The following is a 26,940-nucleotide window of genomic DNA, read 5'->3' as shown; positions in this document are numbered from 1 at the left end:
AGACCAGCCAACAAAATGGCTAACGCTGATTTCTGCTCGCGTTTTCCTTTGAAAATAGAAGTCCCCAAAAGCTTGGAAAAGCAATATATAAAACATCTAAATTTTTCTAGCGAGCTGCCATTGGATTATGTAACGATTGCTAAAGAATCAAAAAAGGATTTCTTTTTGCAACAAATTGTTGCCTTTATGAAAAATGGATGGCCAGAAAGAATTGATCAATGTTTCAAAAATATCTACTCACAACATCAAAATTTAGAGGAAATCGAAGGATGCCTCCTTTTCCAAGACAGAGTGATTATTCCAGTTGCACTACAAAGAAAATGTTTACAATTACTTCATTCAAACCACTTAGGAATAGTGAAAATGAAGCAACAAGCTAGAAGAAGCCTCTATTGGTTTGGGATAAATAGTGACATCGAATCATTTGTAAAAAATTGTGAAGTGTGTATAAAAACATCTATTGTCCCTACACATAAGGGTACCTCAGAATGGATTTCTACTTCGAGACCTTTCAGCAGAATTCACGCCGATTTCTTTTATTTTGAAAGGCGCACTTTTCTTTTAATAGTTGATAGCTTTTCGAAATGGTTAGAGGTTGTTTGGATGAAGTATGGTACGGATGCAGAAAAAGTAGTAAAAGAATTTATAGCATTTTTTTCACGTTTCGGACTTCCTGATGTAATAGTAACAGATAACGGGCCACCCTTCAATTCAACCTATTTTATTGGTTTTTTAGAGAGGCAAGGCATACAAGTTTTTAAAAGTCCGCCATACCATCCTCAAAGTAATGGACAGGCAGAACGTTTAGTTAGAGTGACTAAGGAGGTGTTGAAAAAATTTTTGTTGGACCCTGCTATGAAACCGATGGATCTTCAAGACAAGATAAATTATTTTCTGTTCAACTACCGAAATACTTGTTTATCTGAAGGGGGAAAGTATCCTTCAGAAAGTGTACTATCTTTTAAACCAAAAACAATTCTTGATTTAGTGAATCCTAAGAACAATTACAAACAACACCTGACCGAACCATTAGAAACGAAATGTGAAATTATTGAAAGTAATGAGCAAGACCCTTACGCTAATTTGAAATTGGGAGATAAGGTCTACTATAAAAATCACAACACTAAAGATATAGAAAAATGGCTTAATGCAACATTTATTAAAAAAATCTCTCAAAATATTTTACAGATCTCCATCGGGTCAACGCTCATCTCGGCCCACAAGGGGCAGGTGAAAATTCAGAGTAAGTCTGGACGAAGGCGTAATATAACGCTCCAGCTGCCTGCTGTGGAAGACGCTTCATCAAATACCGGACGAGCAAAGAAAAGGATGTTTTGTGAGCTAGATGAAAGCGATGAAGAATTCAGGGGGTTCAGTCCCGAACCACCCCTGCCTACAGCTCGTGAACCACACCCCAGGTTACTCCAAGGCAGTCAGAAGTCGGTTCGTGTACCTACTCCACAATGTCATCCGGTGCTCAGAAGATCGACTAGAGAGAAAAAGAAAAAAATTGATAAGGATTTTGTGTATAGAAAGTGAAGCATGTATTAATGGAATTTTAAAACAATCACTATTGAATTGAATCTAGTGAATACATTTATTACTTGAATTATTAATATTTCTAATTAAAAGGGGAAGGTATTGTAACGTCAGGGTTTGTTGAAGGAAGTGAATACAGCCGACGATTGCGCCGGTCTATAGTTTATGCATCATTTGTAATGCTGGTACATAAGTAAACAAAGAGGGCATTGATCTATGTAACTTGTTATTGTTTTGATAGCTATAAATAGGCTCAGCAATAAAGACAGTGGAAGTCAGTTGAATCCCAGAAGCTAATAACTTTAGTGTTGTTTAGTGGTGAAATCCGAACATATCATATCAAAGAATACATACTCTAGTGGAATTAAATGGTATAGTACTGAATTCGGTTTCCATTTACTTCTCAAACAAAAAGTTTGCTTCAAAGTCTAAACTTAAATTGGCACTGCCCTTCTTCTCCTCCTTCTTGACATTACGTCCTCACTGGGACAGAGCCTGCTTCTCAGCTTAGTGTTCAATGAGCATTTCCACAGTTATTACCTGAGAGCTTTCTTTGCCAAAGTTTCCATTTTTGCATTCGTATATCATGTGGGATGTACGATGATACACTATGTCCAGGAAAGTCAAGGAAATTTCCATTACTAAAAGATCTGGACCGACCGGGAATTGAACCCAGACACCTTCAGCGGCTTTGCTTTGTAGCCGCGGACTCTAACCACTCGGCTAAGGAAGGCCCCCCAGGACTACCCTAGACAACTGCAAAAACAAAAATGCGGAGCTCAATTACATTACTCACACAATTATGAGTCACATAACCACGATTTTTAATTTTTGAAATGGAAAGGATTATAGTACCGTCTCAAATACCGAACAGACTCATATTCCGAACACTCGGGTTTTGTATGGCGATTTGGTTGAAATGTTTCGTTGAAATATATCCCCAAATAACAAGAAAATGGCAGTCAATTACAATTCAATTTTACCGTCTCCAATATAATTTATACCGCCGGAGTAGTGGTGATTCTCTATTTTGAGACTAGTAGAACAAGCTCAGATAAATTTATTCGCGAAATTATTCATTTCAATACGATTTATTCGTGCTGTTCGGAATTTGAATCAAGGTGCTCGGAATATGAGACAGAATTAACACAGTGTTCGGCATTTGAATCAAAATGTTGTTCCATTCTTTTGCGTAAAAACAATACTAAAACTAATTAAATCAACATTATTATCGGTACATCCAACAGCTAACAGTTAGACTTTGGGAAGAAATTAAAATTTACACAAATATCAATGAAGACATCATACAGCTACAGAGAGTTAAGAAAGGCCTCGGCATGCCATACATGTCAAGCGCTTATCTATTATAGTTTCCTGTTTCGCGCCAATGCAAAACATAGAAAATGCAAAAAATATGTAATACAGTCGCCTCTCCACATCTCGATATCAAAGGGACCATCGAGAAAGGGAGAGATCGAGACAAAGAACAAATTTTTAATGAATAGGTACTAGATTGAAAAACACTCCGTTGCCAAGAAAGTAATAAACAAACAGACGTCATTTTGCGCTCATAATTTGTTTTGAATCCCAAAACTTTGGTCTAGTAACCTTCGATATTGGTCATATCGACATACGGAGAGAAAATTGAGAACGAAAAATCAACAGAAACACATCGAGATGAGGAGGACATCGAGATATGGAGAGTGAAAATGTATGCAGACTGAAGGAACTTATGAAATCATCGACATAGGGAGAGATATCGAGATGTGGAGAGTCGACTGTAGGTACCACTCTCGCTACAAACGCTACCCTTCCGGCACACAACGGAAACCCAGCAAACGATAAAGAGTGTCCAGGATAACAACCTGCCATCGATAAAGGGAGGGTGTTTCCTTTGCTTCTTTACACGTGGTCGCCCCGGGCAACCGCGTGCTTTGTTTATGCCAACATTGAAAATCCAGCATTTACTAGAAACGGCAGTGAAAAAATTTAACTTCCTCGCACAAAAATGGAAAATCGCACCAAATTGACCGTCAACGGCCATTGCAATGGATTCCCACCACCACCGCCGCCGAATCAGCCACTTCCCGCCGGTTCCGATTCGAACTCGGCTCAACTGTTGGAACGACTGCTGAGCAAATCCCAGCCGAAGGAAAACCGCTGGGATCGCATCAGGCGGAAGCACCTGAACAATATCACCGTCACGTCGAAGACGGTGAAGCGATTCTTCAATATGGACTTTATCGACGACAACCAGATGCGGATTCTGAACGGGGACGGTCACCAGCACCGAACGGTGCTCAATCCGGTCCTGGTGATGGATATCAGGTTAGTTCGTAGGATGCAAAGTCGGACTTGATTGTGATTAAGGTGAAACTCCTTTGAATCCACTTTTAACTGTATAAAAGTAGTGGTATACAAAAAATATTCTCCTATTTGTTGGTAATAGTGAAATTATAATTGATAAGACGTTGTTGCCAGTAATCGCTACTTCAATTTGAGTCTTTTCCTTTTCGACTAAATAAGATTGTTTGATGTCGTACGTAACCATCAACATATCTGACAGCCCTGCAAGCGAGCAGCCGGCGTAAAATTAGAAAAATAAAAAAACGAAATTCTGAGATCGAGTGATTGTTTTTAGCACGGTTTGGTGAATTTTTAAGTTGTTTTCATCAGAAATCAATTAGTAATTGTTCTTTATTTAACAAGTAGTGAAAGTAAACTGTGTTGGAGGTTCTACGTTTAGCGAAAGTGGTAAAATTCGGCGAAAAATGTTTTTCGTTCGCAGGCGGATAAGTGTAAACAATTGTAGCAAAATTAAACGTCCGTGTTGAAAATTAGCACGGTTCATGGAATTTCCACCAGCTACTAGTGTTAAAACTGCGGAAATCGTAAGGTAATAGTGTTCTGAAGTCTCGTTAGCAATTTGGGAGTGGATTCAGTGCAGGTAAGTGAAATATTTTGAGAAATAATGTGGACTTCAGAAATGTGTTTGTATATGTGAGGAAGCCATCTTCACTGCCATGACAGGGATTCCTTCCTATATGTCCTTAATTTCAAGTGAACGGTCAATCATATGTATGTACAGAGCCACATAGTAGGCTGTTTTAGGGCTCATTCATTTTTTTCATAACGCTGAAATTGGCCATTTTGGACTCCCACCCACCCCCTTGTAACGCTTTTTGTATGAATATCATTAATTTTTTGTATGGGCCGTAACATCGTTAGCGACACCCACCCACCCCCTCCAGCGTTATGAAATTTGTGAATGGGCCCTTGTATTGTAGGATCTAGTCAGTACACTATGCAAATATTTGGCTTGGATTGATACAGACCCAAACAAATGTTTGAATACGCATAGGTTTTGTCAATGTTGAGACCGATGTTTGTCTGTTGGTTTATACTTAGCCAAATATTTGCACATTTGACAAAGCATGTACTGATGGTTTAACTCAACTCTCCGAATATGTTCACAAATTTGATGTACGTCTTGGCTACTACAGGTCGGACTCGATTAACCGGAGACTCGATTATCCGGGATTTGATTATCCGGAATTTTAGACTCGATTATCTGGAATTTGTTTTTTGATGTTCTTGTTTTTCTATGTTAATGCATAAATCTGAGATAATTTGGTATTGCAATATACACTATGAATGGTTTTGCAGTTTTGAAGGTATTTAAGAAAATGGGAGTTTGAAAAAATGCTTTTTTGTGTTTGCAGGTCATATTTTTTTCCTTGTAAAGACCCTTACTGTTCCTAGAAATAATTTCTGGCTACGCCACCGCATCATATAAATAAAAATACAAAAAAAAAAGATAATATTATAAGTTTTTTTATCGAAAATTTCATTTTTTTAATGATTCGATTATCCGGAGGATTTGATTATCCGGACTGAAAAAAAATCGATACTCCGGATAATCGAGTCCGTCCTGTATGGTTGATTTAATTATGCTAATTTCTAAACTTTCACTGTGTACATTAAAAGCTCAATTTCTTGTAGGCCGTCATTGACGTAGCCGTCAGCTACGTATCCAGAATATCTTGCTGAAGGACGTTTTGTATTTTTTCATAGAGAATATCTTTGGGAAATCTGGTAGTGACTGGTCATCTTGGAAACGACAACTTAAAAGACCTCCTTCTTTTTAAAAAAAAACAGGAATCACGACATGAGAGTTTAATTTCTCATTTGAACATACAATTCGTTAACAATATTTTTAAGGCTTTTTTGGAATTCCAAGTGGCATATTACTGCTTGTATAGATTTCTTCCAGATCTTTTAAGTAGTTTGATTTGTGATTTTTACAAATTTTCTGAGCAATCCTTCCAAAAATTGTCTTTCAGATACCTTCAAGAATTCAAACTGGACTTTTCCAAAGATCATTTTCCTCCAAAGATCGTTACATTTAAAGGAAGTTTCAAGTTTTCCATAAATTTCCCAACTAACATTTAGTGTAGATGTAAACATTCTCTAAGCTTTCGTTATACGGCTTTGTACAGAGTAAATGCGGTGTACATACGAACGAAAGCTTGTATGCGATCCTTTTACCAACAAATCTGACGAATCTACTCAGCTACTTTTAAGTTGTGTTGGCAAGCTCTTATGCGCACAGATCATTGCTTTGTCTCGACTGTTATAGAACATGTTGCTGTATAACATCTTCGGAAGGCGCTTTTTCAACCATTTCGCAACTATTGAATAATTTGTATACAGCTATACTGTGTTATCGTTTAAATATTATTTTCAATTTGCAGAAAGCAAATAATCTTGGCTTACAACGCTAATATTGTTAGTTGGATTATCCATTGATTTTCCTTAGGACTTTTCCGTTTAGAGCAGTGGTCCTCAGCCATACTGTCTATGCGGGCCATATCGGTACTTTCAGAACATACAGCGGGCCGCAAGACATGTACGACTCTATTTTGATGGATTTGAAATATAATAAAAAACATCCTTCATCAATAACTCCAACATCTTTGAGTCTTTTATGGTTTTCCCCCTGCATAGAACTTTATTTTAATAATTAGAACTTTTCTAGATTTGTAATAAAAAATCTGGTTCTCATTTAAGAGATCAAATACATAGAATTAACAGAAATAATGACGATTCCCCTTCAATGCTAAAATATCCCTCATATCTGTCTTCTAAGCCGGTTCAATCCGCACAAGTTTTGTGAGTTTTAAAAGGTTTTTGTGCCGATCATTTCATCTTAGAAATCTTAGAAATGGGAAGGAAGCTTTCCCAGCTTCTGGAAAAAAACTTTTCCAGATTTTGGGAGAAAGCTTTTCCAGCTTTTGGGTGGAAGTTTTTCCAGCTTCTGGAAGGAAGTTTTTCCAGCTTTTGGAAAGAAGTTTCTGAGTGGAAGATTTTCTAGCTACTGGAAGGAGGTTTTTCCTGTTTCTGGAAGGAAACATTTTCAACTTCTGGATGAAAGCTTTCCCAGTTTCTTGGAGAAAGCTTTTCTAGCTTCTGGAAGGAAGCTTTTCCAGCTTCTGGATGAAAGCTTTTCCCGGTTCTGGATGGAAGCTGTTAGCTTCTGGATAGAAACTTGCCTAGCTTCTGGAAGGAAGCATTTCCAGCTTCTGGAGGGAACCTTTTCCAGCTTTGGGAAGGAAGCTTTTCCAGCTTTTGGAAGGAAGCTTTTCCAGCTTCTTGAAGCTTCTTCTTCCAGGAAGGAAGCTTTTCTAGCTTCTGGAAGGAAGTTTTTCCAGCCACTGTAGGAAGCTTTACCAACTTCCTTTACATAAAAATTACGCTCTCAAAGCTCTTACAAGGTTTAGAATGCTTTTAAGCTAATTGGCAGAAAAAGATTTTTTTTTAAGATTTATGGAAAATTCAAGATTGGATAACAGGCAAAGTTGCTCAGGGGATCAAGGACATCCGGATAGCAAACAGTTTAGTTCGCGATTTTGCCGTTAGGTGGCGCTAGTGAGCATGCAGCTTTACACGCCGAAGACCCGAACTTTCTATCTCTTATGGATCACAAGCTAGAACTAGTTCAAAATGCTCAATTTTACATGCTCACTAGCGCTACCTAGCGGCAAAATCGCGAACCAAACTGTTTGCTTTCCGGATGTCCTTGATCCCCTGAACAACTTTGCTGAAGATCGATTCTTTGCAAGTCGTAAGGATCTCGAGATATAGCAATGTGAATTAACCTGTTTTGAGATGATGCTAAACTTTTTGGGGGTGATTTATTATTCAGCTGAGTGTTGCAATACTTATTTTAGTGAGTCCGTATTTATGACGGGTAGTGTATGAAAAAAATGGCTTAGAAATTTTTGTAGAGTTTCTTGGAAAAATGTCAAAAAGAATTATTTTCAAGAATAAAGGAATAAACCCTTGTTGGAGAACTCCTGTAGGATCCGTGGGAATCTCCTAGAAGAAACAAAAAAGAATTAGTGAAAAAACATTTAGAGAAAATTCCGGGATTGTCGCTTGGATTTTTTCAGAGTAATTCCTGTGAAAATTACTGGTGATAGTTGGTTTAAGTGATCTAGAGTTTTCTGGATCAAATGCTAAAGAAATTCATCTATGCAACCTTGTGAAATCGCTGGTAGCATCCCTGAAGTATTCCAGAAGGCATCACTGGAGAAATCACTAGAATTTAAAGAACCATTCCTTGGGATCTGAGAAAAATATCATTAAGACCTTGTGGAAAAATCGCGTAATAGTTTCTGAAGGTTTCTCTGGAGCCTCTAGAATTTTGCATCAGGGTTCACAGCAAGTAGATTAAGGCAAAAAGTGATTTTAGGGGCCTTTTTGATTAAAATAGAGACTTTAGAAACCTAACATCAAAAATATACTAAAAAGAGACCTGCTTGCCTATGAAATATACTATTTTTCGTACCTTTTGTAAATTTTGCTCTCTACCTACAAAGTTTAATATTTCTAAGAAAATTGTAATGTTCTCAACCATGTTTCATATATAGAACTGGAAACTGTACTTGCCTTTACCAACTTTGAAATTGTAGTGTCCGCTCTACAGAGCCTTCACTGTTTTAAAAGAATATGCTGTGGTCTGTTACCAAAACTAAGTAAATGTAAAAGCAAATGTATAACAGTATAGCTGAGGTCCGAAATAAATTACAGACAATCGATCTGTTTCTTTTTTACCGAGCCAGAAGATAGACGTTACCTCTTATTTGCAGCTGACATCAAAAATCTCACAGCCATCTACCTCAATAACCCTTGTTTGAAATGTAAATGCTGGACATAAAACAACTTAAGTTCTGCTTCATTATCTGAACATGCGATATAAATGAAAATGACTAAAAATATGAAGGAGCGGACATCGCAAGTAGCGTTTTGATAGCGGCGCAACCGATTTTTTTTTTCGATTGATAAGATATTGTGTTACATGAGTTTTCAAAAATTTCCCTGATTGTGCCCGAAATTCCCTAAGAATTCCAGGTTTTTCCCGGTTGAAAAAAATTCCCTAATAATTCCAGGTTTTCCAGGTATAATGTCCGATAGGAATACTCAGGATAGGATTCTTTGAAAATTCTCTGAAGCCCATCATAGGAACCCGTGAAGAAACTCCAGGATCCAGTTGAAAAAATCCTAGACACAGCTATAGATCACCAGGATCTTGTAAGGAACGTTTTGATTATTTTCATGCGTCTCGCATCCTTGATTTATAACTTTGATATGGCTCGCAGTACACACTTTTCATCGATCTCAGCAAACAACCCGAACCCAACAGCCGAGATTTCGCGTAATTTTCTTTTCGCAATTTCTCATCGTAATAGGCTGTTTTTCATCACGTCAATCAGTCATGAAACGGCCTACTTTCCTGTACTTAATTATGCAGTGTGGTAATAGTCATTACGTAACAGAAACCAGTGCTGTAATGATTCATTACGCAATGCTTTCTCATTACGCAACTGTTTTGAGTTGCGTCATGAATCATTACACAACAACTTTTCAGAAATTGTAAAATGATGGTGAAAGCTTTCCGATATGATTACTGATACCCTCAAGTGGTCTTCTACGGAATTGCAAAACATGTTGTAAGCCACTCGTTACAGAACTCGATTTTTACAGTACTCGTCGTAATTAACCTACTCGGCAAGCTCCGTAGGATAAATTTACGACTCGTGCTGTAAAAACTATTATTCTTGTTCCGTAAACTACTATTACAGATTCTCGGTACTTATTTTATTGAGATGTTGGCAAACCAAATTGTTTACCGACGTTCGGCAAACAATTACCGAGATCTCAGCTGTTGGATTCTTGTCAAATCCGTTTACCGAGATCGATTTCCGAACTTAAGTGTGTATACTCCAGTTTAGACACTTCTGGTTTGGAATGTTGTCTCATTCTTTCAGTGACAGTGACAAGATATGCGACGTGTTTGTGACTTGAAACATTGGAGAAAATCAACCGGAAAAGGGAAAATACACTGCCATAGTGTGAGCAAGTTTTGTATGCCTACTTCGCAGCCTACTGCTTGGCAATAGATCGTTTGCCGGGACAACTAGTCCATATAAACAAAAATGGAATGGTGTTTGTATGTCACGAAATAACTTGAGAACGAGTCAACGGATTTACCTGTTTTTTTCAGAAGTTTCAGAAAGTATCTTCGGCAAACGGCAAAGAAAGCACTCAGTTAATAACCGTGGAAGTGCTCATAAGAACACTAAGCTGAGAAGCATGCTTTGTCCCAGTTGGGATGTTTCTCCAGAAAGAAGAAGAAGATGTGTATATTTAAATTTTATCAAACAGAAATAAGGCTTCATGCCGACACTTGTAGTTACGAACCATCCATAGTTTGTTTGAAAATTACAAGAACGCATTGTTGCCTATGTTATCATAAGCATGAAACGAGCTCACCAGTTTGTAATCCTTTCTCGACTAATACGAACATCTTTTCGCACTCACATTACGCAAACCGGACACGATTGATCCTGATTCCGTCGCCCGTCCGAAATCAGAAAACATAAACATCCACTTATGATACTACATTTCGAAAAATGAAATAAGTACATAAATTACCTAAACCATTAGGGGCCCAGATAGCCGTAGCGGTAAACGCGCAGCTATTCAGCATGACCATGCTGAGGGCCGTGGGTTCGAATCCCGCTGGTCGAGGATCTTTTCGTAAAGGAATTTTTCTTGATTCCCAGGGCATAGAGTATCTTCGTACCTGCCACACGATATACACATGCAAAAATGGTCAATTGGCATAGAAAGCTCTCAGTTAATAACTGTGGAAGTGCTCATAAGAACACTAATCCGAGAAGCAGGCTTTGTCCCAGTTGGGACGTAACGCCAGAAAGAAGAAGAAGATTAGGGAGATTTAAGCTAGTTGGAAATTTTCCATTTTAATAGATGTTCATGGAAAATTAAATGTTTAAAAATATTATAATGATCAACAGTGAGAACTTAATATCCGAAATTAGAAGTCATCCGGAATCTGACTGAGAACGGTACACCAAATAAATTTAAAACAAAACAATCAAATTTAATAAATGAGATTTAGTAGAATCAATTACTTTCAAAAAGATTTACAATAGATCAAAAACATTTGAATCATAAAAATAATAAAAATTCAAAATTCATATTTTTTTTCTTGGATTTTTTGATTAAAACAGTTGAAAAGGTGATTTGAGGTAAACCGGCTTAAAGAAGGAGACTTTATAGTGACTGATCTGAAACAGGTTACCAAGTCAGTAAAAAGTTACTCGCAACCAATTCAGACATTCCTCTTGTATTACATCAATAATTCGCTTGAGATTATTTTTACTAAAAATGATTCAGAAATCATTCTAAGGTTTTTTTTCCCAAATTTCTCAAGGAATTTTGCTAGTTTTTTTTATTTAGAATTTACACAGCCGTGATTTTTTACATGAAATTTTCACTGAAATTACTTACTTCAGATATTTTGCTGTCATGAAGGTAACTACCTACTCTAGATTTCTTCGGAACATATCACCAGAATTCCACGAGATTTTTCAGTACCAATTCGTTGGATTTTCGTATGGATTTCTGAAAACTCCGTTGACTGATTCAGTAATAACTTTTCTATTTGACCAGATTTTTTTTTCGAAATTATTTGCAGAAGATGCCGCACAAGTTCCAAGTATTCTTTTATTAATGTCCTTAACTTTAACAATTTAACCAATTATTTCTTGTGAGATTTTTAAATCGTTCCTCAGAGAATGTTTCAAGAAATTCCTTTATGAGTCCAGAAGTTCCCTACAATTCTGAAAATTCTGGAAGATGTTTTGAAGGAATGCCTACAAGAATTCCTCGAACCTCTGTGTATTTTTGAAGATATTCATAAAAGAATTCAAGGACGGATCCCCAGAGAAGTTATTTTGAATGTTTTTGGATACTTGAATCGAAAATTTGTAGCTGGGACAATTTCAATTTTGAATCAATTGTTTTTTTTACAAGTAAAATGATGAAGAGCTGGAGGACTGAACATTAATGGTTATATCTATACAAACTTTAAATGACGTGTGGTCAGCCAAATTTCTTCCAAATAATTGCAAACTTCCAGACGTTACTGCAAAAAAATATAATTTCATCATCTTACCTGCTACCTTTCAGACACGAGATGATCAAACGGAAACCAAAAACGACACGCCACAAACCGCCGCCAGATCCGGTTCGGGCATACCAGCAGGAGATTCTGGACAACCACAAACGAGCCATCGAGTCGACTCTGTTCGAGAACGAGCTTAACAAGTTTCGCAAAGAAGTCTCCAAAAATGGGGCCAATGTGAAAAAAAATCATGTCAGCGAACAGAAGAAGAGCTTCCTGTTCATCGATCTGCCCAAGATCGATAACAGTTTTATCTATGAAAGTTTGGAAGAATGTGAAAAGTTCACCAACGATTTCTATGAAAGTGCAATACGCGGTACTGATAGTTTTATTGAGGAGCTACGTCAGGAGAAACTGATGACGTTCAAAGAACCCGCTACGATAGAGGAAATCAGAGAGGAAACGGATGCTTTGCAGAGGAAATATCTTGAACGAAGCAACGGAGACGATGCAAACGATGAAGAGCCAAATGGAGACAGCGCAGCGGAGGAGGAAGAAGAAGAGAATAAGATTGTCCGCTTCGGAGATACGCAAGTGTTTACATATCCAGCAGAAGAGTCGTCATTTTCGCTGGACGGATCAGACTATGATTTTGATGATAACGAATTATTCCTCGAGTCTCTTGATTCGGATTTGGATGAGTTTGATGACGCTGAATTCTTGTCTACAGAGAGTGCTTCCGAGCAAACCCAAGATGAACCGGTGCAGAATACTTTCAACGCTGATTCGAGCGATGATTGTTTTACTGTAACTAGAATTGAAGACTCTGGTGGATCGTCCAAAGACGATAGTGTCGATTTTGGCAAAGAAAAGCTCACTTATAATTATGATGATCCCGAAGTCGTTGAAGAACCCATCATTCCACTGGAGGAAGGCGATTTGATAATGGTGAAGCGCTGCGAAATGGAAGAAAAAGACTACAGCAAGCTGCGAGTTACAAACTACCGTCCTGGAGAAACACTGTCAAATGATGATAAAATAGAGATATCTGAAGAATCTCGGAAAGTTATCAGTGCTGCATTGAAGGAAGGATTCATGCAAAACTACGACCGGGCACTGCTCAAGCAATATTTCTTCAAGTGGCTGCAGTTCACTATTCTAGAGAAAATCTCTAAGGGAGCTGGAGTGACATCAACTCGAGAGCAGAAACTGAAACGGATCAACGACTTCATTAACAACATTCGAGCAAACAAGAAGAAAACGGCCAAACCGAACGCGACAGTAACACAAGTGACCACTGTCAAGAAAGACTACGAGCACCGTTTGAAGGTCCAACAGGACATAATCGAACTGCAGAAGCTCAAGCTGGAACGTCAAGAGCGTATCATTACTGAACTGAAGCTGTCCAAATTCTCCGAAGCAGCCAAGATATCCAAGATGGAAATTCAGAGCGAGTTGCACAAAGCGATGCGTACCGGCCACGTGCGTTTGCGCGCCAAAGCGAAGTGCATCCAAATCGTGGGCAACATGAAGAACGACACAAGCGAAGAGGACGAAATGCGAAAGTTGCAAGCACAAGGATTGATGATACCGAAATTTTTGGCGAAGATGCAAGAGAGAGCAATGGAACGTAGTCAGCGTCACATGGAAGCGAAGGAGCGACGTATGCGACTGGAAAAGGAACGGGAAGAGTCGAAAATGGCAGCGGAAGAGGCGAAACGCCTGGAAGACGAGGAAGCACGAAAGCGACGTTATCGAGAGATGCGCGAGAAACGAAAGCTGGAGAAGCTGCAGAAGATCATTCGCGAACAGGAACGACAGGCATGGATTGCCAACAATCAGATAGCTAAGGAATTCAGGCTGCTGAAACTGAAGCGATTGGGAATTTTGGCATACAAGCTGTTGCTGGGCATAAGAAAGGACAACGAGAGACGTGCAATGGTCGCTCGGAAGCGGTTTTACAAGAAGAAATACTTCCGCAGGTGGTGGAATCTTACCAATTCGGTGTGGGAGGGCAAAAAGCAGATGGCCGACGAGTTGGCAAACCGAAAGTTGATGAGGCATGGAATGAACGGCTGGAAAGAGGTGAACGTTTATTGAATGAATAATGCTTTAGGGTAGATGACGTATTTTTTTTAAATCTTTCAGTACTGTCATGAGCAACGCAAGAAGATGCAAGTGGCCATGGATTGGTGGGAGGTTCGCCAGACGGAGAAAGTCATTTCCGTGTGGATTGGACGTACCAAGCAGTCGTTACTGATCCTACAGGGGAAGATGTCCCACGCTGCCGCTCATTATGAATGGTATTAGTGATTTTTTTTATTTATTTTTAAGAATGTAAATTCACTGCATATATTATCTCCTTAGGCAACTCAAGTGGAAGGTATTTGAGCGTTGGCAGCGACTGCACATTATTCTGAAAATCGAGAAGGAAACGGAACAGCGGCGGCAGAGATGGCGCATGAAGATCTGGGAACTGCTGCCAGATTACAAACCAATCGAGGAGGAAATCTAAAAAAGTCTGCTTTATCTTTTTACACAATAGACCTTAGAAGCTTTCAGATATTTTGTAACTTTAAGAAAGCATTTTTCTGAATGGTTAGACTTACAGTTTTCTTTCGAAGTTAAACATTTTCAAATATCAATTAATTGTAAAAGTCATAGTCTGAACGTAGTATGAGAATAACAAAGGTATACTGCGATAAGTCTGATTTTATGTAGGTTGAAAACAGTAGAATTTGGATGTTTAAAATGCAATTATTCTGAACGGTTGTGGTAGTATTTTTCTAATAAACTTTTTTAAAATTGTGATCGTATTTTTATTGGTTTTATTTGTATAGTACCGTAATCCGGGGGCAAATTGATCACTGGGGTGAATTTGGTCAGGTCGGTACCAAACGTTATTTCCTTTCAAGAATGCTTAATTCTTCGTTCGCTTCACATACATTGCATGTTTTCTAGTTTATAGATATCTAATGATGATTTTAAACTATTTAATTTTAATGGAGGACAGTTTTGCATAGAAATATTCACAGTTTTTGAAGGTGTTAACAATACTGTTGAAAATGTCGGTACTAAACAATCCGCTGGTGCTAGGCCTGCATGCAAACCTATGCAAACTATGAGTGTTAAAATGTTGTGTAAGCTTCAGTGTGAACTGCTGAACTCATTCTTGAAATCTTACAGCAGTACAATAATAGTTTTTTGGTCATAAAACACAGAGGCGTCGCGTGGCCTAATTATCAACCTGTGCACTTCTAAATTAGTGTCACTATATTTCAAACAATTCTTTTAAATTAATGAAAATGTGTAATCAGTGGTTACAAACCTTCTTGTTCAAATATAATCTTATTCTAGTTTTCAGTTGATTCAAAACATTTAAGTTTTCAGAAACTAATTGGGTTATTTAGTTTGATTTATCAATTCAACCAACAGTTTTTCAATTTTCAGGATTTGTATGATGATGCATAATGATTATGGGCAAATTATAAATTTGAATATGAATGTTACAATTGAAAGCGAACACGTTTTTACAAAAAGCGTCTAGTTTTATTTCGTGCTCAATACTAACTGTTCAAATGGAGTGAAAATTCTAGTTGCTATGGATACCGCAGCAAACCATGCTTACTGCGATCCAACTCATAATTTGAAATTAAAATTTGCATTAAGTGCTATAATTTATTATGGCTTAATATTATGGGATGGTAAAATCTCCCCCCTAAGAGAGAACGTAGTCTTGAAGATGCCGTGGAGGTTTGACGGTTCTTTTTGGTCTCGATGGTAGCGGCGTTGAACAACCGGATGGTCCTGGCTGATTGATTGGTTCAGGCTGATCTTGATCTTCGGGAATATCAGGTAGGTCTTGTGCTGACAAGAAGGACGAATCATCATCCGCAATCGGCACTGGTTGCTCTCTGGGTGCCTCTGCATTTGATGTCATTCCAAAATCGCCCAACAATACAGACAACGGTAATTCAATTTCCGCTCTTTCTTGTTTTGCAGGATCGTTCACTCGAAGTTGATCGATGTGCGATCGAATTAACCGCTTTCGCCCAGATGCTGTATCCAGAAGTACATTGTACTGTACGCTCCCAATCGCCTCGATTACAACTCCGTACTGCCACCTCCAGCTCGAATTATTTTTATGAACCTTCGCAAAGACGGTTGCTCCTGCTGCGAATTTTCGTGATTGAGAAAGCTTGATTGGTGCTGGTACTTGTGGAGGCGCTGACGAAGGCTTGAGTAGATCCAGTGTTGTTCGCATTCGTCTACCATTCAATACTTCGGAAGGGGATTTACCGTCGAGCAGATTGGATGGAGTTGATCGATAAACCTGCAGAAAAGTTTGAAGAGCTGCAGATGCTGGTAATCCTTCTCCCTCCTGGATTTTGCGAAGCGATCTCTTAAGCGTGTCGACGAACCTCATGCTTGTCCAGTCGACTGGGGATGGAACGGTGCGGTGCGGAAATGTATGATGCCCAGATTCTCGCAGAATGTACGAAAATCGTATCCAGTGAACTGTGTTCCGTTATCGGACACAATCACCTTTGGTACGCCGAACCTGGCGAAGCTCTCTTGGAGGAAACCAATCGTAGCGGATGCTGTGGTCGATTTTGTCCGGAAAATTTCCGGCCACTTTGAGAACGAGTCGACGATTACCAGATAGCTGAATCCGTTGATCGGTCCGGCATAGTCGACATGGACGCGTTCCCATGGTCCTTCTGCGCTCTGCCACGGATGTGGCTCTGCTTGCGGTGGTGATTTTTGTGCATTTGCACAACTGGAGCAGCGTCGAACGTACTCACCGATGTCGTCGTCGATGTTCGGCCAATAGATGGTGCTCCGAGCGATGGCTTTTACTCGCTCGATACCAGGATGACCTCGATGTAGCTGCTTCAGAAGCTTTTTCCGGAAACACTCCGGTATCACCAGTCGTTCCCTCATCATCACGCACCCTTGAAGTAGCGACAATGATTCGCGCCGGTGGAAGAATGATTGTAGCGCCGAATCTCGAATTGACTTGCTGTTGGTTGGCCAGCCAGTTTTGATAAACCGGATGAGTTCCTGCATTGTTGGGTCATCCGATGTAGCTTGCTTCACCATTTGGAACGTGACTGGTAGTTGCTCGAAGGTGTTCTCCAAAGCGTATTTCAGATCGACGTCGACATTGACTTGTGCCACGACGAATTCTTCCTCTGGACGCTCGTGATTGCTGATGAGCCGCGATAGTACATCGGCGTAGCCGAAATTATTTGTGGACACGAACTCGATTTCGAAATCGTATCCGAGCAGAGTGAGTGCCCATCGCTTCAGCCGGTTGGCCGTGTGAATGGGAATTCCTTTCTTCGACCCGAAGACTTTCACGAGTGGCTGATGATCAGTCTGCAACTTGAACCTTCGTCCCAACAGCATGCAGTGAAACTTGGTGACGGCAAAGACCAGAGCGAGCGCTTCTTTTTCGATTTGCCCGTAGTTTTTTTCGGCCGACGACAGTGTTTTGGAGGCATGCGCAATTGCCTTGATTCGACCGTCGGGAAAGCGATGCATGATGACCGCTCCCATGCCAGTTTTGGATGCATCACCGGCCACGATGATATCGAGCGAGGGGTCGTAGTGGGTGAGGAGTAGATCCGACTGAAGAACGTGCTTGATGTCGGTGAAAGCTTGTTGGCATTCGGCAGTCCAGACGAACTTTGCATCTTTCTTCAGCAATTGATCCAGCGGCCTTCGAAGCTGATGCATTTCACGGATGAATTTTCCGTAAAAATTTACTGCACCCAGGAATGACCGCAGTGTGGAGACATCAGTTGGACGTGGCATCGAAGAAATGGCAGCTGTTTTCTCCGGATCTGGACGCAGTCCATGTTCGTCTACTATGTGTCCCAGGTACTTGATTTCCTGCTGGTAGAAATGGCATTTTTCTAGTTTCAGGTGGAACCCGTATTCCTGCAAACGGTCGAAGAGGATGCAGAGCGTTTGATAGTGTTGCTCTTCGGTTTCGCTGAATACTATGAAGTCATCCAGGAATACTTCGACGCCAGGAATTCCAGCAATCATGGTATGCATCAGTTGCTGAAACGCGCCGGGTGCTGACTTGACACCAGGAGCCAGCCTGTTGAAGTTGAATAGGCCCCGGTGTGTGTTGATGGTGAGCAGTCGTTTTGATCCGCCATCGACTTCTACCTGTAGGTAGGCATTCGATAGGTCGATGATACTGAACACCTTGCTACCGGCCAACTTGGAGAATATGTCTTCCGGCGTTGGAAGAGGATAGTTGTGCGCTTCCAGCATGGCATTCAACCCGGTCGAATAGTCGGCACAAATTCGAATTTTACCACCAGGCTTCCGAACCGCAACGATTGGTGCTGCCCAGTCGGAGTACTCTACGGGTGAGATGATACCCAACTGCTGCAGACGATCGAGCTCTGCGTCGACCAATGGAATGGCGTTGTACCAAAGACAAATTAAAGACGTCCATGTGCCTTGCAGTTACCTAAAAATTTATGGCTCATAAGGTAATCTAGAATGCCGTGAAAAGTGTACTGCTATCTGTCAAACTTGGGTACCTTTTGCACTACCAAGGGACCAAATGCAGTACTAGAAGTGGTACCCAATCTGAGCCCGAGTGGGACGGACCTGGTTGTACGGTACAGGGCGTTTGGGTCGGAAGACGGGCCTGGCATCTGGTTTCAGGTGGAGGCTGACTTGGGTTTTATGGCAGTGCCCAAGAGTATCCTGAAAAACTTCGGGGAACCGCATGAGGAAGTGCTTTCCAGAAAAGGAATTTGAATTGGAAGGATTCTCCTGATTGACGAACGATGACAATGGTTTCGTCCACATGTCGAAGAGGTCCATCCATTCCGAGCCGAATAAGTTGAGCCCCTTGACTGACGTGACTCGACACAGGCCAGGCTTGATGATGTTGTTGACTCCAACAAGACAGGTGAATTCCCCCAGCAGTGGAAGAGGGTCTCTGGATGCGGAGAGTGCTTCACAGGTCGATGGCTTGAGTGCAGGTGATCCAATCTTTCTCCACGTTTCTTCACTGATTATGGTGATTGGTGATCCGCTATCAAGCTGCAGCGTGGCTTGACGACCGTTCAGCGTTGTTGTGACGTACCGGTTGAGTGTACCGGTGTGATTCACCGTGTGAACGACGTTGGCTTGGTACTTGGTCTTCTTGTGTTGCTTCTTACCTTTCCTCTGGCTTGGATGATCACCAGTAGGCGCGCTTGATGGCTTGGTGAAACAACCGCAGTACCCCTCCTTGTGTCCTACACGGTTGCATGATTTGCACAGATGGCTGCTGTATGTGCAATCTTTGACGAAGTGCATTTGCCCGCATTGCCAGCATGGCGTCTTCGGGGATTTGACTTCCGTCTTGAACGAATATTTGGAAACGTCTGTTGGTCTCTTCTTCTCGCAGATGGCGTGCACTGTTGCTTTGGAGCTGGTTGGATGCTCAATCAAATTGTTGTCTGCCTTCAGATTAATGAGCTGCTGGAACTCGTCGATGAGAGTTTGAAGAGTCACTGGCGCATCTGGTCTCTCGTTCTCCATCCGGGTGAGCAATCTCGTCTGAATATCCGCATGCTTGGTTGCCTTCAGTCCGGTGACGAACACCAGACATTTGAATTGGTCGATTGTCAGGTTCGCAAAATCGAAGTCTTCACACGCTCGGTTGACCATTCCGCCATACGTGATGACGTCATCGCCTTCACTTTTCGTCAGTTGGAGGCACTGGAACCGAAAATCTTTTTCAGCGTTTCCACCGTGTCGTTGAACGTGATCTCCCTCGGCAATCGTGGCAGGATGTAATTTAGATACCGACTGTGGGATGTAGTATCTAGTTTTCGCAGCAACAGTCGAACTTTGGCTGCGTCGTCCAAATAGCGTGCGTCGCTCTCGAAAAGATCCGTGTACCGAGCGAACCACTTCTCAAACGTGATGCCGTTCTCTGGGTCGAAAACGAACTCGCTGATGTTTGAGGAAAGCGCTTCCAGGGTCTGCTCCGGATTCGGCTGATTTGGAGCTGCAATCCGCTGCAGAATCTGGGTGATCTGGAAAATCGCCGTTTGGATGTCTCCGATCGGTTGCTCAGCACGTGTTGCGGCCGGTTCTCCTGATGCTTGCGCCATTGTTGAAGTTTCGGCTTTGCAAGTTGCTTCGATTTTCAATTTTCACTAAAACTCGTCGCCAAAATTTGTTACAATTGAAAGCGAACACGTTTTTACAAAAAGCGTCTAGTTTTATTTCGTGCTCATTACTAACTGTTCAAATGGAGTGAAAATTCTAGTTGCTATGGATACCGCAGCAAACCATGCTTACTGCGATCCAACTCATAATTTGAAATTAAAATTTGCATTAAGTGCTATAATTTATTATGGTTGGTTGTAGTACTGGCTTAATATTATGGGATGGTAATAATGAAAATAGTTCTAATTATGCGGGTCAGCATTGAATTTTAACTAATATTATAATGCAGGGCTGTGATCATAGCCCACATACCGTAACATAGGGCGAATAGAAAAATGTTTATTAAATATCAGAACTTTTTTTTCATTTTAAGTGCATTAAAAAAAATCAAATTGTTTTAACTGCCCATACTCGCCTAACAGTCCCATATTATATAGGATTTCCTATATAAATGAGACTATTATGCGAGTATGAACAGTTACCTTGATGCAAAAAAAAATACTATCAGTTGTTGAGATTTTATTATTTTATTCTCATGTTATGAATAATTTTGAATTTGTAAAAATTCTATAGATATATGCTATTCAACTAATGAAACCAAAATATTTCAGTGGGTTTTTTAAAGATTATCATTACATACTAGTGGCATTTCTAACTGTAGGTCGCTTTGTTTCTATTTGCCCTACTTTTTCTGTTCACCCCGTTTTACGATACTTTTGCATAAAATAAGTACACGATCGGTTCCATCGGGTACTTAGTGCACGCATCATGAAAAATGCTCGATTTTAAAACACACCACAAGCGTGAAGATGCTGGCGATGAAGGAGGGCGCGACCGCGCGACCGCACCTGAGTTGTCTGGTTGTCTTCTGATTGACCATGGTAATTATACCATCGCGCTAATGCTCTATGTTAAAAGCGAGGTTTTTAATAAGTAAATAACAAAAAACATTACCGAGTACCAACTTAAAAAAATCCCAACTGTCAGCCGCCTGAAACATCACGCCTGCACTTCGCACCACAAGTTTGGTGATGCTGAAAGCGCGAAGACCAAAAGAGAGCAAGAAAATGGATCTCTCTCGTGGACTGATTTCTCTCCTGTTGAATTGTTTGATGTAGCGAAACTGTGCACCGGCCAAAGTTGACGCTTTGGCTACTTACACACTGGCATTTGTAGTTCAAAAATATTTCTACCACATACACAGGATTGCGTGTACGATGCAAGGCAACACGTTTCTCGAGGAGAGTGCACGCGTTGGTTTTCATCGTCACAGCAGCAAAGTTTAGCGTGGAACAAAGTATTGCGCAGCATGCATCACGCTGAGCGCTTCGCACGAAACAGCTTTTGCATAGCAAAAATTTAACAATTGATAGGTGAAAATTGCGTTGCAAGCTATCAGCAATAAGGATAATTTTAATGGGCTAAATTTTGTGAAAAGAAATATTAAATTGAACTTCAAAAGCAGTACATATTGTAGTTGGTTAGGATGAACGAATTGTCACCTGTGCAGTGCACATGTTGCACATGTGGAAGCGACGCCTCTAAAACCTTTTATTGTAGAATAACGTGCTTATTTCAAAGGAAATTGCATACATTTAGGCGCATTATGCAGATTTACAAAATTTAATTTTGCAATAAAATGATGATATACACGAGTTGTAAGAATTTTGACATAATTTTCAGATTCAGGAGACCCATATTTAGTAGGTACGGAAATTTGATGTTCTAAAATATGCTATATTATATAGTGATCATTTTCGCCCCAAAGTGTAATTTTCAATTATTGATATTAAAACTAATTTTATGAAATGTTAAATTGTATTTCATAAAAAAATATAACATAAACTAATAGAGATCAATGAAGTACTGATTTTGCCGAAATAAATTTGACAATACATGAATTCCAAGGGATAACATGACAAAAAGTTGTGAAATAGTGATCAATTTGCCCCCGGATTACGGTACCTACATAAAGATTGGAAAAAATGAAAAAATGCAACACTTCGTTTTTGGTGTACCTTTTTATCGCGTGGGTAAAAATTAATGAAATCTTGGGTAATACTAGCTTTGCGTGTTATGTTTGTTCCAACGGTAGCTCAGGGGAATTGGGTTTTCCAGCCTATGGACATGTCCTATATCAACTGCAGCGATTTGCAGTAGACAGGATGTCCCGGGCCCGATCCATCTGACAAAGTCAATCGAGCCCTCTGTCATCGCTGTCATCATAGAAGATGGTGTTTCCATCGATGTCGATAGCCTGGGGTTTTCACCGAATTGGAATTAACTACACTGAAACGCAGAATGTTCTAATAAAGATCGATGACGGCATCTCAATAACATCTTTTATCGTAAGTAATTGCACATCGTTACATTTTCTCGCAAATAATGTTTGTGTGTGCAAAATTTTATCGCGATCTGTCAAGTAGTTTTCAAGATGCTTTCGAAACAAGAAGAGCTACGCCAGCAAATCTTGGGCACCGTGATCGATAATCCTGGTCAGTCGCACAGATGGATAGGCAAAAGGCTTGCAATCCACCATTCCACCGTGTCCCGCGTTGTGAAGATGTTCCAGGAGACGAAGGCCATAGAGCGGCGCGCTGGAAGCGGCCGAAAACCGAAAACGAAATACCCTGAGAAGGCGCGGAAGATAAGGCACTACTTTAAGAATAAGCCGAACCTTTCCACCCAAGACGTGGCCAAAAAGGTCAATTCGGTGAAGTGGTTCATCCAGCAGACCATGAAGGTGTTTTTATGGTTAGGAACCCGAGGAGGAACAAATAACTCCCCAATAACTTATGCATACCATTTTTTGGTATCATTAGGTATTGTTCAGTTGTCAATACCTTAATTTGGTATTATAATGGTACTTATTGAAAAAAATCTTTAAAACAATTAAAAATACTTCATTGAGGTATTAAAAAGCTATTGAGGTCTGCTGGAGGTATTGAACTACAATTGAAAAATTTCATTTTTATATGAAAATCCATCAAGTATTATTGAGGTATTACAATACCTGATCTAGTTATCAGTTTGGTGTTCGTAGAATATGCTTGAGGTATTATTTGAGGTATTTTACCTCTTATGCAGAGCTCATTCAGACCTCATTCAGGTTGTAAGTATTGGAAGTTATCTTGTATGGAATACCTCAATTTGGTATTCAGTAGTTATTTTCTTCTGCTCGGGATGCCGCGAGCTGAAATGTGCAGGGATAAGGATGGGAGCAACTTGACGGACCGACGCGATGTGATCGAAAGGTGGAAGCAGCACTACGATGGACACCTGAATGGCGCAGAGGACACCGGCATAGAAGGTTAGGACAGCGAAGGTGATGGCTACATCAGCACGAGTCGAGGCACGAGATCTGGACAATTTGCCTGGGAAAAAAATTTAATGGAAATGCGAAGCAACAAGAGTCAGACTGGTGGTGAATGCGTCGAAAACAAAGTACATGCTGGTAGGCAGAACTGAGCGCGACAGGGCACGCATAGGAAGCAGTGTCACGATATACGGGGTCGAGGAGGTTGACGAGTTCGTTTACTTCGGATCCTCGCTGACGCTTGACAACAACGTTAGTCGTGAAATACGAAAGCGCAGCATCTGTGAAAGTCGTGCCTATTTGGGCTCCAGAAGAAGCTGCGGTCGAGAAAAATTTACCCCCACACCAAATGCACGATGTACAAAACGCTCATGAGACTGGTAGTCATTTACGAGCATGAAACGTGGACTATGTACGAGGAGGACTGGGCAAGAATGCCGGACAACAGCCCTCTAAAAATGGTGTTCGCTTCGAATTCTACTGGAACAGGAAGGCGTGGGCGCAGCGAGCTAGATGGATTGACCAGGTACACCAGGAGCCGAGAATAGAGAGAGATTGGCGAGATTTTATCAAGTTAATTGATGTAGAACAATAGCAATAAAAATCGTTTAAATCTGCCGGTCTTTTGGTATTGATGGAGTATTTCGGATAAATTCACACACACACACATGCGATCGATTTGATACAGTTTGGTCTGTTTATTTACCGTTTCTTAAATAAATACAGATCCCGAAGTTATGTTGCAAAGAACAACGAAAAAAATGAACGAACTAGAAAACAAGAAATACAAATGCACCATCACATTACTTAGCCTTTACAGAATATCTTCTTGAGAAATTACATCCACATATTGGTACAGTAAAATAAATTTAACAAAACTAGTAGGATGTTACCTAAGAGCACCCATTCTGGATGGTTTCCCAAGTAGCATAACGTACACAAAAAAATCCACCGCCCGGACATAACGGATTGCCTAGAATCCAGTCAGTAATCCAATTATCAATATCGAATCTCGGTACTTATTTAATCCAGATGTCAGCAATGATTTGGTAGATGTTTTCCGAAATTCGGCAAATAATTGCCGAGATATCAGCTGTTGGATTCTCGGTAATCTGTTTACCGAGGACGTTTTCCGAATTTAAGTTTGTCTATTTTGTAATTTATGTATAATTATTATTTGTTTTTAAACTACACATTTGTCGAAAACAATTCTTTCTTACAATTATTACAGAATGATTTTGGTTACGGAATTTCCACGTTATTTTAGTTTTTTTTATTAATCTCTATAGTTGCCGTAGGAGAGTCATGGAGCATTTCGTTCCTATTCGAGATTGAAAGTTTGTCAATTATACTCCAATGTTGCGTGCTTATAGAGCCGTGTTTGATAACTAAATACTATAATTAAATCAGGTATGAATATTGAACCAAACACCTTTTTGTTATGTATAAATAAATTAGTTGCACCTATATAAATGTGATGTGGGATTACCTTAATTGGACATTTAATTTTCTCCTAAAATTATATTAATATATCTTAGCATAATCTCCGGAGATGTTGGCTATACAAAAATATATTGTTTATGTTTTATTTTATGTACAATCTTTAGCCTCTGTGTGTTGTGTTGGTATTTTAAGTTTTATATAAAGTTATGATTTCTCACTTTCCCAGGTTAAGTCACTTTTTGTGTATGTTAGCGAAAAAACAATTGAACATGGATCATCACATCGAATATTGGAAGAAAAACAAGAGAAAATAAAACTATGCAGGGAACAAGGTAGAGGTTGACGACTTCTTGGAATGCCCAAAATTTCAAGGTAAGTATACATTAACAAAAATGCAGTGATTCCACTATAATTTATAAACCATGACGTCCTATTTTTAGGTTCACAGACATCTCCTCGGAATCTTTTGTCCATAAATATTTTTTTTTCTTCTCCTTGACATTTCACCAGAATTCTACCATCAGTTACACTAGTAAGTCCACCAGTAAGTTCTTTCAGGAATTGTTCTGGAAGCTTCTCAAAAAAATTTTCCAGGAACCAGATCACCACAGTTTTAAATCTGAGCATCGATGTTTCATTACAAACCATCTATGCTTCAAAATTTTATTTCAATCGTGCTAAAAATAGTTGAATTTTTAGAAGAACTCCCGAAGGTCCTTTGATAATTTCACTAGAGTTTCCTTTAAAATTACTTTAACATGTCCCTAGAATTGTCTTTAATAAATAAATATATTCTTTTATTCATTCTATCCGAATTTTCTCCAGAAACCATTTCCGACAATTCCATAGAAAATGCATTTCCAGACATTCAGGACTTTCCAGTGCCAGTCAGTTCAAATACAGAATCTTTTTTTTTTACAAAAAATGTTCCAGAAGATTGTTAGAATTTCCATTGTAACTACTTCCGAAATTTGCTACATGTTCGCCAAAAATACTTTTGGAATTATGATAAGAAACACTAAAAGGTGGTAGCAGCACTTCGATGAACACCTGAAGGGCGTTGGGAGCACAAGCAGCGATTATCAAGACAACGCAGGAAATGTGTACGTCAGTGTTTCCAACAATGCACAATGGACCGAATCGACAATTTAGTCGAAAAAAACTGTTATCTCTGTTCTCGTAGATTTTAGACGTTCGATGTCTTCAGAGAAGTTATTCGTAATTGAGTTTCGCACCTTTTAAGGAAAAACTTGGATAGATTGGCCCGTATTTAAGCTAAAATTTTGACTCAAACTTTTTTGTTTGATGAAATTTGTGGCTGCGTTCTTCTGCAAACTTTTAGAAAATGGTATTTTGAACAACTTTGTCAAAGACACTTTTGATCTAACTCTTCATTTAAGCTAAGTAAATTGATTTTGAAAGTTTTAACTTAGGGTGGACCCAAAAAATCAGTTATTTTGATCTAACTTTTTTTGTTTTCAGTTTTACGTGGATGTGGTCTTCAAAAGAGTTACAGAGGAAGTAATGATACACATTTTTGCTGAACATCGCAAGTTTGTAATTCTTGTGATTTTGAAGTTATGAGCAAATTTATGTGAAATACTATGAAATCTTCAAATGCCCATAACTCATGGAGTTGGTTCGTTAAAAATTTCCTTTAAGTGGCATTAGAAAGGCCATACAATAGGCAATTTTTGCTGCAAAAACTGTGAGAACGTAATTTTTGTAAATTGAGAAAATTCACTTCAAAAATTCACTTAAACAACTCGAAATTCGCTTGTAACTCACAAGATTTTAAAGTTAACGGCGTGCTATCTTCAGCAAAGTCGAAGAAATTCATTAGATCTACAACTTTCCCATACACCAATTTTTAGAGAAATGTGAAACAAAATATGAAGAAATGATGATAAGATTCAGTTGTAAGTTATATTTATTACTATAAAACATTAAGTTA

General features: G+C 39.6%; 1 protein-coding gene across 1 annotated transcript; it reads left to right on the top strand.

The window, feature by feature from the left end:
* The first annotated feature begins 3,438 nt into the window (after window positions 1–3,438).
* On the top strand, window positions 3,439–14,702 carry LOC5565855 (calponin homology domain-containing protein DDB_G0272472). Its single transcript, XM_021847905.1, has 4 exons — window positions 3,439–3,867; window positions 12,097–14,116; window positions 14,180–14,334; window positions 14,399–14,702. The coding sequence occupies exons 1-4, from the start codon at window positions 3,548–3,550 to the stop codon at window positions 14,544–14,546; spliced, it is 2,643 nt and encodes an 880-aa protein (XP_021703597.1). The 5' UTR covers window positions 3,439–3,547; the 3' UTR covers window positions 14,547–14,702.
* Window positions 14,703–26,940: the final 12,238 nt, after the last annotated feature.

Source organism: Aedes aegypti, chromosome 2 (assembly GCF_002204515.2).
Source record: "Aedes aegypti strain LVP_AGWG chromosome 2, AaegL5.0 Primary Assembly, whole genome shotgun sequence".
NCBI classification, from domain to species: domain Eukaryota; kingdom Metazoa; phylum Arthropoda; class Insecta; order Diptera; family Culicidae; genus Aedes; species Aedes aegypti.
The sequence above is the reverse complement of the archived record's forward strand: the minus strand, read 5'-3'. Positions and strand labels throughout refer to the sequence as shown.